Here is a 23966-nt window from a genome sequence, read left to right on the forward strand (position 1 = left end):
ACAAAATTACAATGTTACTCACTATTGGTCTCTCACTCTCTTGTAGGATCTCGGTAAGTTACTTAAAACCCATATTTCAGGTAACCCACGGCACTGTTCCTTCTGAATCTAAAATCCTGTGCTCAGGCAGCCCATTATATCAACTTCACACGTAAGGTCCGCCTTTAGGGCAGATCTTTAAGCAACAGGAAGTTCTGGTTACCCACAAGGCTTTGCGCTTGGTCCTGTCTCTTGTTACACATCACACAAGGGCCGGCTAGCTCTGGCCCTGCTCAGTCAACCAAAGGCTCTTATCTCACAACCTTCCCCCGCTTGGTATGCGAGGGGCCCTTTGAAGCAGCTACCTCACCAGGGGGTCTAATCTGGCCTGCTAGACTCAACTTAAAGGGACATGTATTCTCCCACAGGACAGATGACAAAGTACATTACTATATCATTAATAATAATCCACAATTATCTTTCATAATCATAGATTATTCCACACCTGCCACCTGTGTGTCTGATCTAGGATCCAAGACACACACAAAACATTCCTCGTGAACTTTTTGGCTCTTTAGATAACGGCTCGGTAAAACAATTATTTAGTATGGCTCTCTGTAAACTGCTTTGATCCCATACTCATACAGGTTACATTTTCAACACACATTGTCTCTCAGTGGCTCCAAACCCATATTTTGAAACAATTAACAGTTCAACTTAATGTTCTCAATTTGTTTGAAATACTTTTTGGACATTGTGGCTAATATTTGATCTCAAATTGACTTTACTTCATAGTAAATCATGACCAATTTAATTTAGCAACAATTCTTTTCCACTAGTTCATCCCTGAGATTTTACCTAAATCCCAGGACAAATTAACTTTAATTGTAGTTATTATCTACATTTAAGCATGAACCCTCCAGGGCCCATTTGTTTGACACCCACGTGTCTTGTCTTTTCTTCTCTCCTACCACTAAGTTTTAAGGCATTTTGCCATGGTAACTGACATTGCAATTTGGGCAAAAGGGTTAAAAGATTATTAAAATAGTTGATCTACAATTTCACCTTAAGAAATCTTAACTTAAACTTCAAGCACACATACAAAATGCTTCTTATACAATCAACAAATAATAATTCAACGGTTTGGTTACTCAGATCATGAGTCAAACATCAGTAAAGAATACATTTTGTTGGGCGGAAGAATTTTCCAACCATTGTTTGCATTTTGGACGTTTTGGAAGTTACAAGTAGCTTAATACATTTCATTATGCGTTAAGTTATTTCTTCTGTGGTAATATATTGTAAATCCTAGAAATGATACATTCATTTACAAGATATATTTCGAAATTCCTATGTAAACAGTCGCTCAAATAAGACATTTCGATTTTTTAGACACCTCGCATGGCATCTTTTCGCTTCTCGTCCGCACTGCCCCCTTACTCTGAGGGTGGCAGCGCAAGTGTCAGTCCGTTCGCCAGTGTCACGTTGCTGGCACCACCAGCCGCCAGTGGGACTGCTTTTTTAGCAGCTCCCTCCTGGGGCCTCTTCTCAGCTGTTGCCAAGAAAGAGCTGGTTGCTCCCTCCGCAGAGGGTGAGGAAGGCTTATCTTTTATCTTTACCTTCTTTTTTCTAATTATTCCAGCCCCACCAGGACGAAGCATTCTCTCTGCCTGGATCCTGGCGGTAAGAACTGAAGCGACCTGACGTAGCACCCTGCCTCTCTTTTCTCTCCGCAATTTCCTCATGACCCACCGGACTGGAGCGAAGAGGTCAGGAGGCTTGCATATTTCACACTCGCATTTTTTCAAGAGGTCAGGAGATTTGCAGTTCGCACATTCGCATAATTGTACCTCGACTGGCCTGCAAACCAAGGTTTGCCTCCTGCCACCGTTGTGAACTGGAGGCTCGGAGGAAACACCGCTTTCAGCTGGTAGCCTGCCACCGCATAATTTTACCTTGACTGGTCTGCAAACCAAGGTTTGCCTCCTGCCACCGTTGTGAACTGGAGGCTCAGAGGACACGCCGCTTTCAGCAGGTAGCCTGCCACCTTGGTTACCCCGAGGCTCCGTAGGACCACCCAGCTGGCTGGCCATGGCTCTCCGCCCTGGCGTAGTGGTGTGCTTCCCCTCCATCTTGGGTGGGCTGGTGTCGACGTCCGTCATAGCGGCGCCCTCTGGACGGTCCTCCATGACAGCTGTTGTGGCTGACACCTCCGACGGTGCCTCTCCTGGTGCAGCTTCTCCAGTAGTGACCTCCAGCGGCTGGCTCTCCGCAGTTACTCCCTGGACCTCCTCCGTGATGAGTGAGTCAGTGTAGACGTCCTCTGACGCCCTCGCCGGCGCCTCTCCTGCGGCCTCTGGTGGATGGTATCCCTCTGCGTTGAGTGGGTCCTCCTCCGTGGCTCTCACGATTGACGCCTCCGCCTCGACCACCACGTCACCCGTGGCCTTGTCTCCAGGAGCTGGTTCGACCTCCGATGGCACTCCCTCCTCGGCCGCCGACTCCTCTGCGACGTTGACTCCCTCTGGAACCTTCTCAGCGTCGTCTTCTGGAGCAGTAGCAGCTTCTGGTTCAGCCGCTTGCACAGTGGGAGTAACTTTCTCACCTCCCTCTGCAGCGTAGAGTGAGGTCTCTGCCTCGTCCCCAGGAGTGATGCCATCAATGGCTGCTTGTCCAGCGGCTTGGCCAGTGGGAATTACATTCCAACCCCCCTCTGCAGCGGCCGGCTCATCTGTAGGACTGGTGACTCCAACCCCCTCTCCAGTTACGACCGGGACTGCTGCTGGGTTAGACATTTGCTCTACACTCACAGCAGGGGATTCACACAATCTGGCTTTTGACCACTTGGTCAACTGGGCTACCTTTCTTTCCCTCAGCTGCTGGTATTTATTGCACATCTCTGTTTCCTTAAGCTTAGAGATATGGCCTTTCCACCCCAGCACTGCTTCCTCAAGATAACCGAGTCTCCTAGATAACACACGCCCCTTCTTATTTTGCGCTGTGCTGGACACGGCCAGTGAGCTGATTTTCTCAGCCTCATCTAAAGCTTGCACTAATTCCTGGACCAGATCGTGCATTTGCTTTTCCACATGGTGGGACCAAAAGTAGGTCTCAAATTTCTGGTCTGTTTCTACAAACCTCTGTTCACAAGCTTCTATCATCTTGTAAACCCCATGGGTGTCGCTGCCACTTTCTACTAGCGCGGTGATATAATCACCTGTAATCTCATAGAGTCTGGTAAAAACCGTCCTCAGATTCTCTCTCTTCGTGGCTAGCTCTGGCTTTGATAATTGGAGCCAAAGGTACGACATCTGGTCCTCAGCCAACTCTGCTTCCCACCCAAAGTCTGACTCTGCTGCCTTCACCCCTTCCATCAAATCAGCTAATCCTGCCATATTCCCCTTTTTTACCTCGCCTTCTTGGCTATAGGACTTTAGGTTTAGGCTTTTCAGTTAGTCTTAATTCAATAGGCCGTGAAAGCAATCGTCAGTTATTTTTAGCAAGTAGTAGTGTTGTTCAGCCTTTAGCTAATAACAACAATAATTAATTAACACTGTGTTTAACCTGTAATAGCACTCACCCTGTAGCATTCTATGCAAGAAGCCTGTTAATGGTCTATTCACATTTAGTTATTTTGTTAATTAATACTGGCAGGATTTATTTAGCTCTACCAAAGTAAATAATAGCATTTAACCCACAATGATGACTTAATCCACTGCTATCGTAACTAATCATCTAGTTGCTCACAGTTTTAGTCTATCATAAAGTCTGGTTGAACATGGTATTACACTAGTGGTAGAAAACCTCCCCCACCCCTTATCAGTAAACAATGGCCTTTAACTCCCAATCATAAGATCACCTCATAAACACTGTCTTTTAGTCTAATTTTTAGCTATATTGCAGTGGCTGGTCTCTCATAAAGCCAAGTTAAACCATGAATACTATTTTAAAGTTTGTCTAATCAGCTTAAAGCAAGCATCTATGATTCGATTATTAACCAAACCTGACTACTTCTCCTCTCAAGGCGTGTTAGAATTTGGCGGTTAGCTTAGCACTTTATGCTAGACAATAGATCTGTTAGCACTGTGAGCTAGCGACACTAAGAGTAGCTCTCAGGACTGTTAGCTTTCTAAACCCCCTTATTGGTACGCTAATCAAACTTTTAACGGTAGCCTAGCTACAGAACCTGTGGTTAGCTTCTAGCTTCTCCCTCAGCTCCTTATTCTTAGCACGCAGCGTTTCACAATCTACAGTCTCTTTGTCCTCCACGGTCTTCGCAGAACTGTGGGGCTTTGTTCATAGCAACCTGATAGCGAGTCTCTTCCCGGTGGTTCCTCGGGCCCGTACGGTGTTACTGCCTCGGTCCTAGCGTCGTGTAGGCCGCCGGCTCCGTGTATCTCCCTTCGCCTCCGTGGACAGATGACTTCCTTCAGTTTGTGTTAGTTGAGGCCCTTTGTCCCCTTTGTTCACACAACTAGCACTGGTTCATTAAGCCAGCGTTAGTTCTGTGAGCCTATTTAAACCTGTCCCATACCAGGCCTTATAATTATTTTATTATACAACTCACGTCTCATCTTAAAGAGACCGTGCGTCTTCATTCCTATAAAATTGTTTAATTACTCTGTAACATTTACTCACTGTTTAATGACTATGTAACCAATACACACAACTAGTTGTCCCTCTCAGACACACTAGTGGTTGATTACTATGTAACACTTAAACTTTGTTAATGACTTTGTAATTATACTTATACCTAGTTGTCCCTCTCAGACAAACTAGTACTGTGTGAAAGGCCTTATTAAAGTTTAATAACTTCATAAGTCAATGCTTAAAACTCAAACATGCCTCCTCCGGAGGCATCAGTAGTTTTATTACTTTAGTAATAAACACTCTGAAGGCCTTATTAAAGGCCAGCACAGTTTAATACTGTAATCTAATCTGCTTAAAACTCTAGGTTGTCCCCTCCGGGGACACCATTAGTTTTATTACTGTTCAATTTTGTAGCAAATCGCACTTTCTGCGTTTGATGCAGCTAAGCTACAATCGCTAGACCCATTGAAAGGGTACAAGAAGAGTGGAGAGAGTTGTAAGCACATTACTCATACCTGGTGTCTTTGATGGTTTTTTATTTACTATACAAACATTACAAACATAATCTAGTCTAAAACTTAGTTACCAGTTAGCAAAGGTTAGCACTTTAGGCACCGGTAGTTAGTGGTTAGGTAATAAAACCTGAGAGAGAGAATAAGCACATAACACACAGAGTATTAAGGATATGACTTCACATCAGACGTACACATCACAATTACAAAATTACAATGTTACTCACTATTGGTCTCTCACTCTCTTGTAGGATCTCGGTAAGTTACTTAAAACCCATATTTCAGGTAACCCACGGCACTGTTCCTTCTGAATCTAAAATCCTGTGCTCAGGCAGCCCATTATATCAACTTCACACGTAAGGTCCGCCTTTAGGGCAGATCTTTAAGCAACAGGAAGTTCTGGTTACCCACAAGGCTTTGCGCTTGGTCCTGTCTCTTGTTACACATCACACAAGGGCCGGCTAGCTCTGGCCCTGCTCAGTCAACCAAAGGCTCTTATCTCACAACCTTCCCCCGCTTGGTATGCGAGGGGCCCTTTGAAGCAGCTACCTCACCAGGGGGTCTAATCTGGCCTGCTAGACTCAACTTAAAGGGACATGTATTCTCCCACAGGACAGATGACAAAGTACATTACTATATCATTAATAATAATCCACAATTATCTTTCATAATCATAGATTATTCCACACACACACACACACACACACACACACACACACACACACACACACAGTGAAATATGTTCATGTATTCCAATGGAGCAGTGTGTACCATACCATGACCCCTTACCAGGACCACACATTTTGTTTTACATATCAATAATCCATGCATAGGCAAATATTTGTCTGCCAATGGGGTTATTATGTCTATACAGCATATCGTTGTTGTTGGGCAGAAACCTCGTATCTCCACAATTCAACTTTTAATGTTTTTTCGTAAATTGATGCCCTACTCATAAAAGAGTACACAAAAGTAATGACAATATCAGATCTACATGCGCTATTTTACTTTTTCAAATAATAATAAAAGGGAACATTTTTTGGATATACAAGGTTTTGACCCGACAGCAACGATATTTCAAACAATGTTATTATGTACTTGTAAATACAGTAGTTCATTAAAATAATAAAAGCTTCTCAATAAGTCATATAGGATTCCAATAGAGAAATCCAATAAAGAAATCTTTCAGGATTCCAGTACAAAAATATCCTATAAGATTTTGGGACCAAACTTGGATAAATGCTTATAGGATAATAATCCTATAAGCAAAAATCCATTAGGATTGGTTACAAAATCTTATAGGATTTTGAGAGACACTATTTACAGTTAAGAACCAGCTGGACATCATTCCATTTACTTCTCTTTTAGCTCACAGAAGAATACCGCTTCTTTGGAAGTCCCCATCACCCATCATCATTCAAGACATTGTGTTATTCCTTAGATTGGAAAATTCACTATCAGAGGATCAGTTCAAAACTTGTAGAGAAAATGTTCTTACTTTTAGTCGTCTTCAGTATTCAATATTTTTCTTAAATAATAGTTAAAATGTCAGAACTACAAGCTCACAAAACGTTGCATCTGAGCTTGTAGATCTTCTATTTTTGAAAATGTTTGAAATCACTGCTTTGAACATTCACAAGAAACTCTGATTCACCTAGAAGACAAAACGTCAGTGGTGGAAGAAGTACTCACATTTGTTACTTAAAGTCAAAGTAGCAATACCACAGTGTAGAAATACTCTGTTACATGTAAAAGTCCTGTATTCAAACTTTTACTTAACTTGAGTAAAAGTACAAAAGTATTGGCATCAATACTTAAAGTATCAAATGTAAAAGTAAAGCCATTCAAAACACACTGAGAAGATCAAACAGCAACATCCTGAGACATCCTGAATATTCTAATCTTCAATGAGAGAGGTAAGATTATGTTCTTATCTTCTCGTTATTTATTAACAATAATGAGAGTTCAGAATTTCAGAATGTAAAAGAAAGCTTATCCCATTACACATAAAACTATGGGCAATAAACTGTAAATTTGAGTCCTCAATTTAATGCACTGTAAATGTTTTTTTTTTACAGTAAGTGGTGTTTTTCATCAAACACAATTGCTTATAATTAGGTCAGAAACAAGCAGATTGTTACTTACCAAAGTTGAAAAGATCTACGTATAGCCTACTGTGATCTCTGATCAGGTGAAGACACTGGACCTCATGCGTACATTTCAGAGATCTTACAATCTCCAGGGAGTCAATTTGTATATTATTCCAGCACCTGTTGTTTTACATGTAATACAAATCATTGCGCAAACCAAAGACATTTGCAAAAATGTTAAGGGTAATTGTAAACATCTAAACTTAACATGTACTGCACAGGACATGTTTTGGAACTGTAAGGATCAAAACATTTACATTATTCATTCAAAGATACTTAGAGGCCAACACAAAGGCTATCACTGCAGGGATTTGAGAGAGTAGGCTATTGATGGTCCGATCTCATCAACACAAGAACATCAGCAGGGATTCGGTCATTTTAGCTGAGGTCATTTTATTTCAGCTTTCTTCCAGGCGAGTCATTTGGGGTCCCAGATGGCAATTGCAACCCCCTACTGCCCTAGTGATCAAATTTGTCCTTAAATTCGGTTATTTTGTGCATATTTTCTCCACCTTATCTTACTACTATAATTGACAAAAGCTCAGAAAGTTCGTCCGGGATTCGCAAGCACAGGATCACTCCACATGCCTCCAAGACCCGCCACAGACTGTTGATCAGAGCTATGGCTATGTTTTAGGCATCTTACCCCACCTCGATCAGTGATCAGACTCTCGGCTTGATTGATTCTCTGATTTGCCTATCAGACCCTCAGCCTGATCTGGCAGGTTGCCATAGCAACCAGATACAGGAAGTCTGACCTCTTTATCACGTGACCGGGGTTGGGAGGTTGGGAGGTTAGGACTAGAGGTTAGGGCTGCAAAGCAAAGCGGGGAGGGAGGAGAGGAGAGGAGAGGAGCCGAGAGGAGAGGGGCCGGACTTTGTATGACGTGTGTGCAGAGTGACTAGGCCAGTGCTGTCTGGACCAACCTCGGATCGGGCCTAGATGCGAAGGCCCTGACATCTTTTCAAACACCCCCGCTCCTCCACAATAGCGTAAATAGTGGTCGCAATGCAGCGAGTTGAGAGCTTGCAGATCCGCTATTTTTCAATTAGGGTTTAAGAGTACCTCCATGATCTAGTATAGACTCATTTAAAATCCATGTAGCTACAGAACCGTATGCAATTGAAACAACCTACCATTATCCATTAGGCAAGTGGTTCTCAACGCTTTTCATGTCAAGGGTTCATGAGGTCAACCCTCATATTAATGTGCAATTTAATTGAGGTATTTAGCTACGGACCCCCATCTGAAAATATTCTGTGCCAGGGAGTCGGGATTTACAAGCTCACAATTTGTTGCATGTGTTGTGAGCTTGTGGATCGGTTATTTTCAAATAGCTGATGTATATAGGAATAACGTGGGGGTGAGAGTGTGTTGGATTTTGCTACATTTACTTAATTTGGCTGGGGACCCCATGGAACCGCCCCCTCAAGGACCCCTTGGGGTTAATCAGTCCACTCTACTCTACCCCACCTGTAACAAAGTCCAGTCAGACCCCCTCTACACAGAACCTGTTGCAGGTGTCAAATCTGTCTGGATGAAGAGCATATGACCCATTACGATTTTGCTCAATCTAATTTCTAAACAAAAATCGGATTGCTGCAAAATACACAGACCATCTTCTCTTACATGTTTCACCTTTCTGTTGTTCTCAGGTTTCTGAGTGCTGTGTTTGGGTCCACTGTGAGTTCACACATAAGAACATCCTCTCATCCTTGAACTTCTGCTGTGCAGAGCGAAACCTTCCTGCCAAAGCCTCCTTTCCTCTAATCAGTTGGAGTCTCTCCTCCTTCCATTTGTCTAACTAAGCTTCCTTTCTTGAATCAGTTGGAGTCGCATCTGATTTGACCACTCGTTCTCCAGGTCTAGCATTCATCATCTCCTCTTCCATTTTCAGGAACTTGTTACAAAGCGTCTTTTTCTCCAGCCTCGTTTTATCATAATAGGGGATCATTCTGCAAAAATAGCAGATCTACAAGCTCCACAATGAAACGTGTAAGCTATACCAAGATCTGGTACAGAGGGAAAGAGGAGCGGACCAAATATAGAGCCCTGGGGGACCCCAGTCAGCTAAGTATATAGGGTTTAAGTTGTTCATGTGGACAGTCTACAACAATGTCAGTCACCTATGACAATTATGACTTATTACTGTATGACTCCAAATTTGGGCAAAACATTTCACTTCATTTCAGTGAGTGACAGGGGTGACATGTAAGAGTGAGTGACAAATAAACTCTTGATTCTTGATCTTTGACATGCATTGACATATTTCTTTGGCCTACTGGTAGTGTGCACAAGAGATTTGTCCCTGATCGGTTCAGCGGTTTGTGGGAAGGCAGACAGACACTCAGATGGATCCTATTATAGACTGCAAGAGAGCTATGCAGTTAAAAGTCCAAGACTGTTAATAGTTTTATTTCTCTCAGTTCAATTTTCTAGGCATTCTGAATATGACCCACCTGAAACAAGACAGACACTGATAGGACAGTCCAGACTCAAGGACTTGTCGTTGTTCCCAAACATATAGTCACATCCCCGCCCGTAACAGTTGATTCCTCTGTATGTCACAGCTAAAGAAACCAGTCCACTCCACTCTACCCCCCAGTAACAAAGTCCAGTTAGACCCTCTCTACTCAGAACCCTTTGCCAGGAGTCAAATCTGTCTGATGAATGATGGGCATAGGACTGATTCTCTCTCACGTTTCCCCTTTCTGTTGTTCTCAAAGCAATCAATGTTTGTGGGTGCTGTGTTTGGGTCCAGTGTGTTCACACATTTTGATAAGAACTTCCTTGATTATCTGCTGTGCAGAGCAAAACATTCCTGCCAAAGCCTCCTTTTCTCTAATCAGTTAGAGTCTGTCCTCCTTCCATTTGTCTAACATTTGTCCTTTCTTGAATCAGCAGCAATCGCGTTTTGTTTTTCCCTTCCTCAATTCCCTCTGGGGGGGTTTGTGATCACCTCATTTGACCATTTCTTCTCTAGTTTAACACTAATCATCTCTTCCATTTTCTCATCACTCCTCCCACTGTGTTCCCGTTCCTCTTCGCCCCTCCTTTCTTCCCTGAGGCCTGCAATTCGTCTCCTCCTTCATTCTTCCCTTGATGAAGATCTTGTTCATTTCATCCAAGGCCTTCAGGAGGTTCCCTGCATCCCCAGCCAATGGCTCCTCCTGGGGGCTTGCGTTGATGGAGGTGCAGTGCTGATGATTTAATATCTCTCTTGTACTCTTTGTTTTGCCAAATAAACATTTCGAACGTTCAGGTGGCAGAGAGGTCAACGTTCCTGCTGCCCACCATCACGGAGACTACTAGACTTTCAAGTGCTGGTTGGTCAAGGATCAGCAAGAGTGTTGAACTTGTGAGGAATAGGTTCACCCGCACAGGCGCACACCCTACAGTAGGTCCTTCCGGTGAGGCTCCCACTGGCATATGAAGGTAGGTAATTCCATGTGTATTGGAGGCATGTGGTTTCAATACCATCCCTTGGACCAACCAGACCAAAGACCAAACACCAGCAGGGGTCAGCAGTATTTGGGAAATTTGCTCAACAGATTTTCAGGCCGACTATGCAGCTTTCAAATCTAGTTTAAGGTGGACTCCCTTGCCAATTTTAATATAGGATGACAAATTGATAATAAATTAGGGGAAAATTAACTTTTTTTTTTTTACTCCTTCAGGAAAAGGGTTGTTTTTCTGTCCTTCCCATGCTGGATTATGTAGCAGCATCTGTGCTGTTCTGCAGTTTGATGGACTCTTTTGTCACAGTTAGCGTTATGGTTGAAGTTGTTTTTATATGACATGGCTTTCTATAGGCTAGCCATCTATCTACAAGTGGGTCTTTTCTGTGTATATATTTTGATATTACATTTTTTACTTTAATTTCGTATTAATGGATGTGAATTTTACCTTTGATTGGACTGAAACTTTGCCCAAATATGGAGATGACTGACATCATAGTACTGGCGTTGGTGGAGACACTAGTACCAAGACTGGCCACATGTCGTTGGTGGAGACACTAGTACCTTATACCTTATACCAAAGAAACACCTTACTCCCTCCAACATCCTGCCTTCCCCTCGCTAGATTCAGGAGAGCGTCCGTGATGTTCTCTGCTTGGAACGAATCTTTGTCAGTCATTGTCAACGATAGTGTTGAGTTTCTTTTTGCTTTGATCGTTTAACACCTTTATTCGTCTGAGACAACAATAGTGTACAATAATGAATAAATATGAACCACTCCAAAGAAAATGATGTGTGTCTTCCGATGCTCAGAGCAGCACCAGCTTCTCATTCAGGGCGATTTGAGCTTGCGTGAGGTTGCACAGATAGATCACCATGGACAGGTCGTTGATGTTCTGCTCCTCTGAGACGAGGGGTACCTTGTTGACCAAGTCCATCAGGAAGCGGCCCACACTGGTGTCTGCCGTGACCTTCCCAGACAGCACGTCCTCGATGTACGACAGCACGGTGGCCAACATGTCCTGTATCTTCGCTGCAGAGCAGGCCACCTGGGACAGGTCGGAGGCCAGACCTGTGGTTCGAGTGGGAGTCGCACGTGTCCTCTGCAGGAGGTCCATGCCTATCCTCTCAGTGTCATAGTAAATATACTCGACTCTCAGAGGCGTGAACATCATGCCGACCGTCTTCCCTGGCACGCCCATTTGTGCACTGACATAGGCACGGGTGTTCATCTTGCCACTCTGCAGGGCCGTGTCCACAATCAGGTGAATGGGATTGGTGGCCTCGCGGCAGTAGTACTGGTGGATCAGCAAAGAGTGGTCTGTGATGTTAAAGCAGCAGCCCGTGGCATACCATCCGACGACGACCTCACTGGGTGACACCTTCTTGTGGAGGTCGTACATGTTCTTGGCGAACTCCATGTCCACGGCGACCTCCTCCTCTGACTCAGTGTGAGGGACAGAGAAGCAGTTGGTCACCTCGACGGCGTGCTTGTCAATGGTTCCCAGCAAGGTCCCGATCACACGACTCGCCCCCTCGTTTCTCCGTTCGTAAGAGTCGCAGATAGAGGCGAGAACCACAGGGTGGATTTTCACCACTGGTCCAAACACCGACATCATGAAAGAGGACTGTCTTGTCTCTGTGTGGTTCCTCGTCAAAGTGTTGGTGATAGTTGAAATGTTACTTGCAGTTACGCTTTATGTGTTACTGCAACAAGAACCTCTATAACTCCACTAATGTGTGCAGTGCAGTGTTGATATGTTTGACGTTCATTTATATATTGAACTCTATGCGTCACAGCCTGCACACTGATTGGACTATTTTGATGACATCACAGTCGGTTGCTAATGGTAGCAAAAGACCATACACCATAAGGAGCCTTAAGGAGCCTATGTCCTGTTTCTGTAGCGGGAGGCTTGATGTACAAGTACAACCACTGGGGGGCTAGTAGGCTACGTTACAGGGGCTTACCCCAATCCAACCCTTGATGCTGAATGCCAAGCAGGGAGTCATTGGGGTACCTCTGTACCATTTGTATAGTCTTTGGTATGACCTGGCTGGGGATTGAACCCCGACCTCCCAGTCTCAGACACTCTAACCACAAGGCCCACTGGTAGCAAAAGATCATAGAAAGACCAAAAATACTGCCATAGGAAGACAACTGCCATCATAGCCTGGCCCTCAAAGTAAGTACATTGTGTACATTTCACCTAATTGTGTAACTAAAGAGTGCTCTTTATTGACTACACAATACAGGATTATATTGGTATGCCAAGGAGGAGAGCAGAACAAGACAATTGGAAACACTTCATGCTGATCAATTAACTCAGGCACTGCTCTTGTGAGTCACTCCCACCATTTCCACCCACAGCAGTCTTAGCCACTTTAAAACTCTAAACTTAGTTGACCCGCATTAATGCAACACGTTGTGAGATTGTGAGTGTATTTTCTTTAATACATTTATGTTTAATATGTTTATTCTAAGCGTTTGTTTATTTGTGTTACCTTCAACGTTTGGTTGTTTTGCCTGCAACAGTGCTGAAAGTATAATGAACTGACTCACTTTTGACTGAAGGGAGTGATATTGACATAAAAATGTTTGAAAACAATTTACTGTGTCTGTAATCTAGTTCTGTTGGTGTTTTCCCTCCAGCAGCGGCGGCGCTACCACGGCGCCATCTAACGGCGAGTGAGGAGACTCGCGGTGGGACCACCGGCAGTGTTGCCATGTCTGCTTTTTATAAGCGACTTTGGGCATCATTTTCTTTGAAGTTGCTTGTAAAATATTGGCGGTTGCGTTTTTTTGGGGGTTGTTTCTAAAGTGTATAGTTGCTTATTTGGCCTTGTTTCCTAATGTTGTTTAAACCAGTGGTTCTTAAACATTTTCATGGCAAGGACCCCCACATTAATATGTATGTGTCCACAGAGGGCCCCCCCATCTGAAAATATTTTGTGCCAGGGATTTTATAGATATTTTCTTTCTTTTTTTGAAAATGGTAGTCTAGTCCATTGGTTCTCAGAGTGGGGTCCGGGGACCCCCAGGGGTACTTGAGGGGGTTCCAGGGGGTCCCCAGCTAAATGATGGATAGGAACCAATGGACCCTTATGGGTCTGTAACTCTGAGAGTGTACAAATGGAACCAAATGGACCCCATTTGTACACTCTCTGAGTTAAATTAACATTGATTTTACGATATGAATTGGGGTCCCAGAGATAGAATTGCCATTAAACGGGGGTCCGTAGCCTAATGCACGTCAAACGGGGGGGGTCCTTGAAATTAAAATGGTTGAGAATTGATTGATTGATATGGATTGATGTACTTTATTTACTAAGACATGAGAACAGTACATGACAGTACATAACAGTACATGGAAGTACAAATTCACAATACAAGGTCTACTAAACTGGAAAACTCATTAAGCACTGAGCTTGTTTAAGATGAGATCCACATGCACACAAATCATGATGACATATAAGAGACAGACAGATATACACACTACTATACAGAATGTCATACAATCAGTTTACAGGTTACTGTATGAAGAGTGAAAAATATATACAAAAGAAGAAAGAGAGAGGGGGGTAGGGGGGTAGGTTAGGTTAAGGACATGGGGTAGGTTAGGACTTGGACAGGGACTATTTTTGAATTGCAGCATCCTGAAGGTGTATATTTAGGGCAGTTTTGAAAGTGAGTAGGGTTTTACACTCCTTTACTCCTTTTGGTAGGGCATTCCAAAAGTATCACAGCTAGAGACGTACAAATCTTCTCTCATGGGCGTCCCTGGCTTATCTTTTCAAATGGGGGTCCGCGGGCTACTAAGTGTCAATTTGGGGGTCCTTGACACGAAAAAGTTTGAGAACCACTGGTCTAGTCCCTTCAATAATTTGGGCTGGGTTTTCATAGACTTTGTTGCTTATTTCTCTCGCATAATCTGGCAGCCGTATAACAGAGAGACACGCCCCGCCGCCTTTTTTGAACCCGGAAGCAACGAGCGCTCTGTGGGCAGAGGGAGAAAAGTTTGAGCCTCTGGCATCATCATCTCTTTCTTCTTAACAACATCAACAACAACGACATCATGGCCTCAAACGTCAAGCGAAAAACCCGACGGACTGCGAACCAACGGCGGCCTGCGGGCAACAGCAGGGTAATACAAGTAGTTTGTTAGTTTTATTCTTTGAAGTCGTCGTTACGTTAGTGTGTTTGATCGTTAGCCCCTGAACCGTTACTCGCTAAGTCACTGAACCATGGAGGAGACTAACGTTACTTTCCATATTTAGAACCCTCTCGAGCTCAGTCAAGTTCAGGGTTGTCAGTGGTGGAAGAAGTACTCACATATTTTACTCAAGTAAAAGTAGCAATACCATTTATAAAAATACTCTTTTACAAGTAAAAGTCCCGTGTAAAAAATGTTACTTGAGTAAAAGTACAAAAGTATTGGCATCAAAATATACTAAAGTACTCATCATGCAGAATGTCCCATTTCACAAGTTTTCAAATGTATGCAAATCTTTTGAAAATGGCAGATCTACAAGCTCACAATGCATTGCATAGCAACTCATTGTGAGCTTGTAGATCTGCTATTTTCAAATGGCCGAAATGTGCATATAGGGCTGTAGTGGCTATGTTTTGTAATAATAATCAGAATTTACAAAGTAACTAGTAACTGAAGTTTTCAAATAAACGTAGTCGAGTAAAAGTACAGTATTTGCCTCTGAGATGTAGTAGAGTAAAAGTAAAATTACAGATTTTTTTTTAATATTCCAGTAAAGTAGAAATACCTCAAAACTTTACTTAAATACAGTACTTGAGTAAATGTACTTAGTTACTTTACACCACTGGGGTTTGTTTTGTAAAAAGCACATTACACAGGGGTCTCAGTTTGCTGCTTCACGTTAACCACTTTAACCCTGGCATCATCCTAACATTTTTCATCATTATTTTTTTTCTCCAGCCTTTTCCCAAAATGTTTGAACGATTCAACATGTTAAGAAATAACTGCTGTGCCAAGGGGTAACAGGATAGGTGGGCACTAGCCCTGAAACGTGACTGTCATGTGAACCATGGCTAGGTGGGCACCAAGGAAGAGTGAGCACCAAGGTGTTAAATTGGCTATTGTTTTCTAAATGTTTAAAAAATAAAATATTTGGAAAATGTTCTTAACCCATTAAGACCTGAGGCGATTCTTTTTTTTCTTCTAAATCCTAACAGTTTTTTTGAAAAAAAAAACACCCCAAAAAAAAAAATCAAGATTTTTCAAAAATAGCAGATCTACAAGCTCATAGCGTGGCACTCGGTGCCGCACTATGAGCTTGTAGATCTGCTATTTTTGAATAGCCAAAGAAATAAAGTGACACAGATGCATGCGTTCCTTAAGTAAAGTATACATGATTAGAATAGAACATGCTTAAATATTTGACAATTGAGGTCTAATATTTCTACAATTTCTCCAAAACCTGTATATTCAGCCATTTCGGGACATAAACAAGAAATTGAAGGAAAAAAATATGTCTGATAATGATGTACCGTGCATGTTCACATCATGTATATACTTTACTTAAGGGTTAGGGTAAGATTTGTATTTATTTTTAACATTTTGGACAAAATAGTCAATTTTACATCGAGGTGCCCAGATGTTCCTAGTACCTACCTATCCCTGTATACGTGCAAGGTGTGAGCTTGTAGATTGTAAATTGGTTATTTCATTTTTTTACAAACTCAAGTACTCTACATCAGGGGTCTTCAACAGGGGGTCCGGGACCCCTAAGGGGTCCTCAGAGCTACTATAGGGGGTCCGCCAAATCTTTGTGTGATAGGATTTCGTTTTTTTACATTAACTTGAACCCTAGAATTCCTTTTCTGAGGGGAACATCAGCCAAAAATAGCAGATCTACAAGCTCTCAACGCCTCGCGCTGCGAGGCGTTGAGAGCTTGTAGATCGGCTATTTTTGGCAAAGAGGCTATAGGTGTAGAGGGAAAAAATAGCAGACTAAGTAAAAAAACCTTTAATCTGAAACACAATTTTATACAATATAGAGTGGGGTCCCTGCTTCATCTCTCTCAGCTAGGGGGTCCTTGACCGAAAACGTTGAAGACCCCTGCTCTACATACATCCCCTCACATTCCCTCATAAAATAAAGCATGTATACTGTAATTAAACCACACACTGACTTTCTAAATGGAGCACGACGACATGTCAAACAATGTATCATGCCTGGCTATGAAAGGCCTCCTCCCTGTAAAACGGCAGCCATTCACAATGTGTGACGAACACTCAGTAACATGTTCAGTCAGTCATGGTCATGACGCAAACAATGAAATGAACTGTTTGGAACCTAGAGACAGGGCTTGAGTCTGGTGATGGTTAGGACTCAAATCTGGCTTTGCAAGATTCTTTCTTAAATATTGAAAGAGAAACGGTCCCGGAGCGCTCTGCAAGAGCTGTTTTCTTTTCTTTTGCTTATGATGTTATAATGGCACCTGCTATTGGGCTGATTGCTGACCCGCATGTCGCAATGACAAATGTGACTCTTGTACTGGCAGTGGTGGGAAGTACATTTACTCAAGTACAGTTTTGAGGTACTTTTACTTTACTGGAGTATTTCCAATTTTCTATACTTTTACTTCTACTCCACTACATCTCAGAGACAAATATTGTACTTTCACTCAACTACAATTATTTGAAAACTTTAATTGCTAAGTTACTTAGTAGAGTTTCATTATTATTATTACAAAACATACATTAACCACTTCAGCCCTATATACATTTCGGCCATTTGAAAATAGCTGATCTACAAGCTCACAATGCGTTGTAAAGTGAGCTTGTAGATCTGCTATTTTTAAAAGATTTTTATACATTTGAAATGGGACATTCTGCATAATGAGTACTTTTACTTTTGGTAATTTTGATGCCAATACTTTTGTACCTTTTACTCAAGTAAATTTTGATTACTGGACTTTTAATTGTAACTGAGTGTTTCTACATTGCAGTATTTGATACTTTTAGTTAAGTAAAACATGTGAGTACCGGTACTTTTTACACCACTATATAATAGCACCTGCTATGGTGCTGATTGCTGACCCACATGTTGCAATGACAAATGTGACTCTTGTACTCTGTCTCTATTATTCCTGCTGTGTTCTCATTATCTGTTCTTTTTGCCTTTTGTAAGTCTGTGGTTCTCAACCTTTTCAGGCTGTGACAACGTCTCAACAAGGGGTTCTTATTTGTCCCTCCAGTTTTTTTAGCCTGTCCCCTACTCCCTACCCCCACCCTAAATGGCCCGCGGGTAAATAAAATAAATACATATATAGTAATACTACGAAGAACCAAGACAAATATTTTGTGTTCATTATGGCAGTCAACCAAAAATATTTCTTCTGCAGGAAGTTCAACTACTGAACTAAAAGCCTTATCTGCATTTTTAATCTGAGATTTAAAAATAAATAAATCAAATGCTTTATTGGTTTTAAAATTAGTTAATTTAAACACAAATACTGTTTCCTTCAAATCGGTGGAGGAAATTAAGCAGTTCAGTTAAAAAGATTTAAAATCCCACTGGAACTAGTTGGTGGAACGATAATATCGTCTGTCGGGTGGAAATATGTCCAAAACTGTTACTTTTCAGGATAAAAAAAAAAGAAGGCAAAAGTAGCAAGATTGACACACTCAAAACGTGTCACTTTGCGGCGTGTTTCGAGCTTGTGGATCTGCTACTTTTGTGGACGCTTTACTCCTGTGATCAAGTAGGGCATTCATTTAGGAAAAAACACAAAGTTTGAATATGGAAATAAGAGGTTTCTGACAGACGGTAACGTTATGAAAGCCATCTCTTCTAACCTAACTTGTTCTCCATCTACAGGTGGTTCTGGAGAAGGTCTTGGGGCTCTCCACGGCTACGAGCAGCGGACTCACCAGTGACCCTAATTCCTCCCTCATAGCCTATCCTGCAGGGTGAGATTACAAAACGATGTTATTTCAACCAAAGGGAGGCCAGTAGTTCTCAAATTGATATACATTTGGCCGCGAACCTCCCCATCTGAAAATGTTTTGTGCCAGGGACCCCCAGTAGAGAAGATTGACTTTTATTCAACACTTTATAAACACTTCAAGCTTTTTCAAAAATAGCAGATGTACAAGCTTGCAGTGCGGCACGAACCACCGTATAAATGGATAAAGTGGTTAAAATGATTGTGATGCTCAGCATGCTCCTGTATTAACACATTTCGCTGGGGACCCCGTGTATATATATATGGCAGACTAGTAAGCAACACAGCTGCACAACAAATGAATGAGTGTTAGATGTTCATAGGTTTGTGTGCATTGTGCAAGCATGATAGACCGTATTGACACCTAAAATCTAACACCCATTATTCATTTGATTAGCTGCAGCTGTGTTGCTTACATCACTGTGTACTATTGGTACACAGTGATGTAAGCCTGCCACGTTTTTACACTGCTGTACCTTTTCACCTGAACTGGAAAACAAACTACAAAATCAGCCTATGGTGCTGTGCCCCAAAAGGAGTTGTTCACCCCCAAAAAATGTTATTTTCTATTAATTACACAACCCATGAAGCCTTCTTGAATTCATGGAGATTTGTTTTTGTCTCATTCCTGAGTCAATAATTCTATGACCGGGTGGCTGCTCAGTCCGCCGGTCATCAAATAACCCCCCCCCCCCCCCCAAAAAGAATCTCCATGAACTCAAGGCTTCATGGGGTCTGTAATTGATAGAAAATTAAGATTTTTGGGGGGTGAACTACTCCTTAATTAAAAACATTATGAATCTAGAAGCTCACAGCGCATCGTGATGGGCTGTGAGCATACATGGCTATTTTCTGCTGAATGTTCGCTCCAGAATTGTCCGGCATACCGGGGTTCAAAGGGGTTAAGCACTTTGTGTACTTGGTTTAAATTATTTGTACATACAGGTGCCTCAGTTGTAGTTTTCTGTTTTCAGTTATGTCATCGTCCTGCTCCACACACAGACACTTCAGCAGAAGCACATCATCAGTTCTTCAAAGTATGTATCCCTCTATTTGACCGTAATGTTGTTTAACCCATTGAGACCTGAAGCCGATTCTACATGTCTCCTAAATCTCAACAGTTTTCTGAAAAACGTATGTTTCTATATCAGTGGTGCTCAATCTTTTTCATGTCAAGGACCCCCAAAATGATATGTATTTGGCCGCGGATCCCCATCTCAAAATAAGTTGTTCCAGGGACCCCCCAGAAGCAAAGATTTGAGTTAAAAATGTTCGCTTTAAAAAAATACATATTCAAAGATTTGCACACATTTTCACGATTTTTCAAAAATAGCAGATCTACAAGCTCATAGCGCGGCACTCGGTGCCATGCTATGAGCTTGTATATCTGCTATTTTTGAATAGCCCAAAGTGTAAAATAATGCTTTTTAGCTCAAATCTAAAAATGACACAGTTCCAGGTCTTAATGGGTTAACAGCAACTGTGTGTGTGTGCCCCAGGACAAGAGCTGGCTTACGGTTGTTTATTAAAATCAACTGCCGCTCCAATCCAGTCAGTGTTGTACGTAAAGTGTGTGTCATAATGCTGCCGGGGTATGTGTTGTGTGTTAATGCGAGCCTGTATGTGATTTGAACCTTTAACACAGGGCCTACTTTGTGTGTGTTTCCTAGGAAAACGTTCACAGCGTTGGCATTCTGTCATGGTGGACGGTATTTGGTGACTGGCGAGGTAAGAGTCATATCTGTTACAGATGGTACATTGTCTGTGTCCAAACAGACGATACTTTTCAGGAATTGTAAAAAAAGTGTTCCAATGGATCAAATGTAGTTATTATTTAGTCACAAGCTCTTGTTAATACTTTTCATTGGTCAAATATTTGGAAAACTCAGACAGACTTAACCTCATTATATATATTTTTCTTTCATAGTAAAAAGACAAAAGGTGATCTACAAGCTCGCAACGCGCCACAATGCTACACATTGTGAGAGACTTGTAGATCGGCTATTTTTGCTGCTTTTGCTCGACACTGCCATGAATTTAATTTGGGGGTCGAGGATGATTTGCTGTAGCTTTCAGTTATACAAATAAATTGCATAATAAAAATAAACTATATGTTATTAGCCACAGCCCTACCCTAAATGTTTTTTTGTTATTAATAAATTGGTCTTACAATTTTATTCTGAGATGCATTAAAAAGTCTTAAATCTATCTAGCCTAAACCTGCGGAAACCCTGTGATATATATTATTTTATAATGGCCTCACGATGTTAATAGCATAACTTGTATTGAATGTAGAACATGTTGATGTGACTTGGGCTCTTGTCGTCTGTGTGTGTGCGTGTGTGTGTCAGAGTGGACACATGCCATGTGTGCGTGTGTGGTGTGTGAAGGACAGACGGCAGATAGCAGAGGTCCAGTGTCATAAGTACGGAGTTTCCTGCGTGCGTTTCTCGCCTGACGACACCTATATCGTCTCCGTGGGGTACCAGCATGACTCAACTGTGTCTGTGTGGGACTGGAGAGTGAGTACACACACCCACAGTATCAATGACCCTGTAGTACACTGACGTTAGTGGCATTGTGAGATTGTAGGTAGACCTTCAAATGGGGGTCTGTGGCTGGCCAAATACTTGTGGGGGTCCTTGACATGAAAATGTTTTGAAAACCACTGATTTAACAAACCTTTGACTAATGTATGGTGTGTGTGTGTTTTACAGAAGGGGACAATTTCAGCATCCAACAAAGTATCCAGCAGAGTTTTGTCCCTCTCGTTTTCTGAGGAAAACCGATACTTTGTTACCGCTGGCAATCGACACGTCAAGTTCTGGTATCTCGACGTCTCCAAGCGAAGGGTACAAAAAATATATGATAACCTATACTAGTACTTCTATACCTTACAGGACATAGCTGTACTACTGTATAATCTCAGTACAACTCTTCAGTACTACTATTTGTATAGTACTGCAGACCAAGTACTAACATAAACCCATTTTAAATTGCAGGTCGGCAACAGCACGGTACCTCTGATCGGCCGTTCAGCGTTGCTTGGCGAGCACAAGGCCAATGTGTTTTGTGGCGTGGCGTGTGGTCATGGCCCAACCAGAGACAGCATCTACTGCATCACCAGGACAGGACTGCTGTGTCTGTTCAACAAACAGAGAAAGCTGACAAACTGGATAGACCTCAAGGTACTTGTCTGTCTGCTCAAGCACTACACAGGGCTGTCATGATGATCACGACATTTTAGTTGACTACTTAATTGCCAAAGAAATAATTTTAATTAATAATTTAATTGTGTCTTTTGGGCTTTGAAAATAACATTTATGATGGAGCTTTTGAATTTCACCCACTTCTTTACACCTGTAAACCTGTGATGTGGTCTGTTAGAATAAAGTTGATAAAAGGCTACTGTATCGATACGCCAGGAAATGCTGTGTGTGCTGCATTTTATACAAAATGTAATCACCTATGGTGCCGTGCATAAAGCTAATAGATGGCAGCAATGGCCAATCCACATGAGACAAACGGTGCATGTCAGGTCAATCAGATTACATCAAACACCAGAGCAGCATAGAGGAGGAAGAACTCTACCCACTACCAGCTGAAAAATCAAAGAAAACATATGGGATATACTTAGAAAAGGGCTGGCGCATGGCAGCGCATTAAAGTGAAAGAGAATGTTTTTGTTATAACAAATCCAAATTGGCTTTAGTTAAAAAAAATATGTAAGCATTTATTATGAGATTAGGAACAATTAAATTGTACCTTAAAGATCTCTTTGGGCTTTATTTTTGTGCTATACTTAAGGTTTCTTAATAATCAAGAGCTCTTGCAGTAAATTCTGTACGACAATCGTCATTATTGCAAAATCAACCTCGCCATACGTATTGTTTTGTGGCCTCTGTATCATATTGTGAGTTTGTAGGTAGGCAATACCCAGCCCTACTGTATTGATTTGTTTTGTGTTTTGTTGTGTAGGTGTCTTGGGCTAGCGCTGTGTGTGTGAGTGTGGGTCGTCTGTTCTGCGGTTGTTCTGATGGGACCATCAGGGTGTTTCAAGCCGATAACCTGCAGTACATAACCACCCTGCCTCGACCACACCGCCTAGGAGTTGACCTAACCCAGCCTCTGCAAACCAGGTCACACACAACCGCCACAATTACTGCTTTTCTTCTTTTTAATACTTATACTCCCTGTAGAAACCTGCAGTACTAGAAGTCCTGCTAGGATGGAAAACCAGCAGTTCTAGAAGTCCTGCTAGGATAGAAAACCAACAGTACTAGAGCTCCTGGTAGGGCATAAAAGCAGCAGTACTAGAGGATACTAACTAGTATATCTCTGCTGTCCGGCAGGAACCAGCTCCAAAATGTTCATTTTTCAGGAAATGGAAAAAAAGTGGAGTTAGGCGGTTTTGTTCATCATTGATAAGAACAGCTGAATGGACCTCCAAGCTCACAATGAGTTGGAGGTCAAAAGAGGGTGGAGCCTGGAGTCAGCAAAACCAGTTTAGCAGAAAGTTTGAGGATCCAATGGAGTTTTTTAATGCTTTTCATTGGTTCAATATTTTTTTTTACCAACACACAGACGTAAAGGGTGTAATTTATAGAAAAAAATGCAAAAAAACGTCAAAATGGAATTAGCCTGTTTCTGCCGACAGCAACGATATAGTAGATGGTGTCAGAGGGATGAGATATTCCAGAATATAATTCCTGTTCCTTGATGAGTGTTGAAAAGTGAGAGTTTTGATAGTCCAATTAAACATAATTATATATGGTAATTGTTGTCTCTTATTCAATATCCATGTGTTGGTCTCTTATTCAATATCCATGTGTTGATCCCTTTACACTTTTTTGCCTGTTCTCGTTTCATTTCTTGTGTCTCAGCAGTCAGCTGCCAGAGGGAGGTGTCGTTGGTTATCCAGATGTCCTGGCATTATCGTTTGACCCAGTGTCCAGTCAGCTGTCCTGCGTGTATAATGACCACAGTGTTTATGTGTGGAATGTCGCAGAGCTCAACAAAGTTCTGAAAGTCTGCTCTGCTCTGTATCACAGCGCAGGTGTCTGGAACATTCAGGTTAGTCTTCATCGTCATAATGATGACCAAAATCTATACAGAATGTATTATAAAATGAATCCTTTATTGAATATACACTATATCCGTCCTAGTAGGGTATACTAATGATCACTATACATTTGGACCACCACTGCAAAATGGCGTAATCACTATATAGTGCACTATATACATGGCGAGTAGGAAGTAATTCTGGACACAGCCATTAAATATATAAGT

The 23966-nt window shown here is 42.0% G+C and overlaps 2 protein-coding genes across 2 annotated transcripts in view; one reads left to right on the forward strand and one right to left on the reverse strand.

Annotated features, from left to right (window-relative positions):
* Positions 1-11499: 11499 nt before the first annotated feature.
* Positions 11500-12306, reverse strand: LOC311050278 (eukaryotic translation initiation factor 3 subunit F-like; the record flags this gene model as incomplete). The annotated part of the gene is made up of 1 exon (XM_084064290.1): positions 11500-12306. The coding sequence occupies one exon, from the start codon at positions 12304-12306 to the stop codon at positions 11500-11502; it is 807 nt and encodes a 268-aa protein (XP_083920416.1).
* Positions 12307-14726: 2420 nt separating this feature from the next.
* wdr62 (WD repeat domain 62) overlaps positions 14727-23966 on the forward strand; it is a 31802-nt gene continuing 22562 nt past the window's right edge. The window contains exons 1-9 of the mRNA XM_084063736.1: positions 14727-14835; positions 18551-18642; positions 19652-19714; positions 20348-20405; positions 21029-21199; positions 21395-21529; positions 21680-21865; positions 22656-22816; positions 23564-23750. Coding sequence (XP_083919862.1) covers positions 14767-14835; positions 18551-18642; positions 19652-19714; positions 20348-20405; positions 21029-21199; positions 21395-21529; positions 21680-21865; positions 22656-22816; positions 23564-23750 — 1122 coding nt within the window. The 5' untranslated portion in view covers positions 14727-14766. The remainder of the gene's footprint in view (positions 14836-18550; positions 18643-19651; positions 19715-20347; positions 20406-21028; positions 21200-21394; positions 21530-21679; positions 21866-22655; positions 22817-23563; positions 23751-23966) is intronic.

This window comes from Gymnoscopelus microlampas, assembly GCF_963454915.1.
Source record: "Gymnoscopelus microlampas genome assembly, chromosome: 8".
Taxonomy (NCBI): Eukaryota; Metazoa; Chordata; class Actinopteri; order Myctophiformes; family Myctophidae; genus Gymnoscopelus; species Gymnoscopelus microlampas.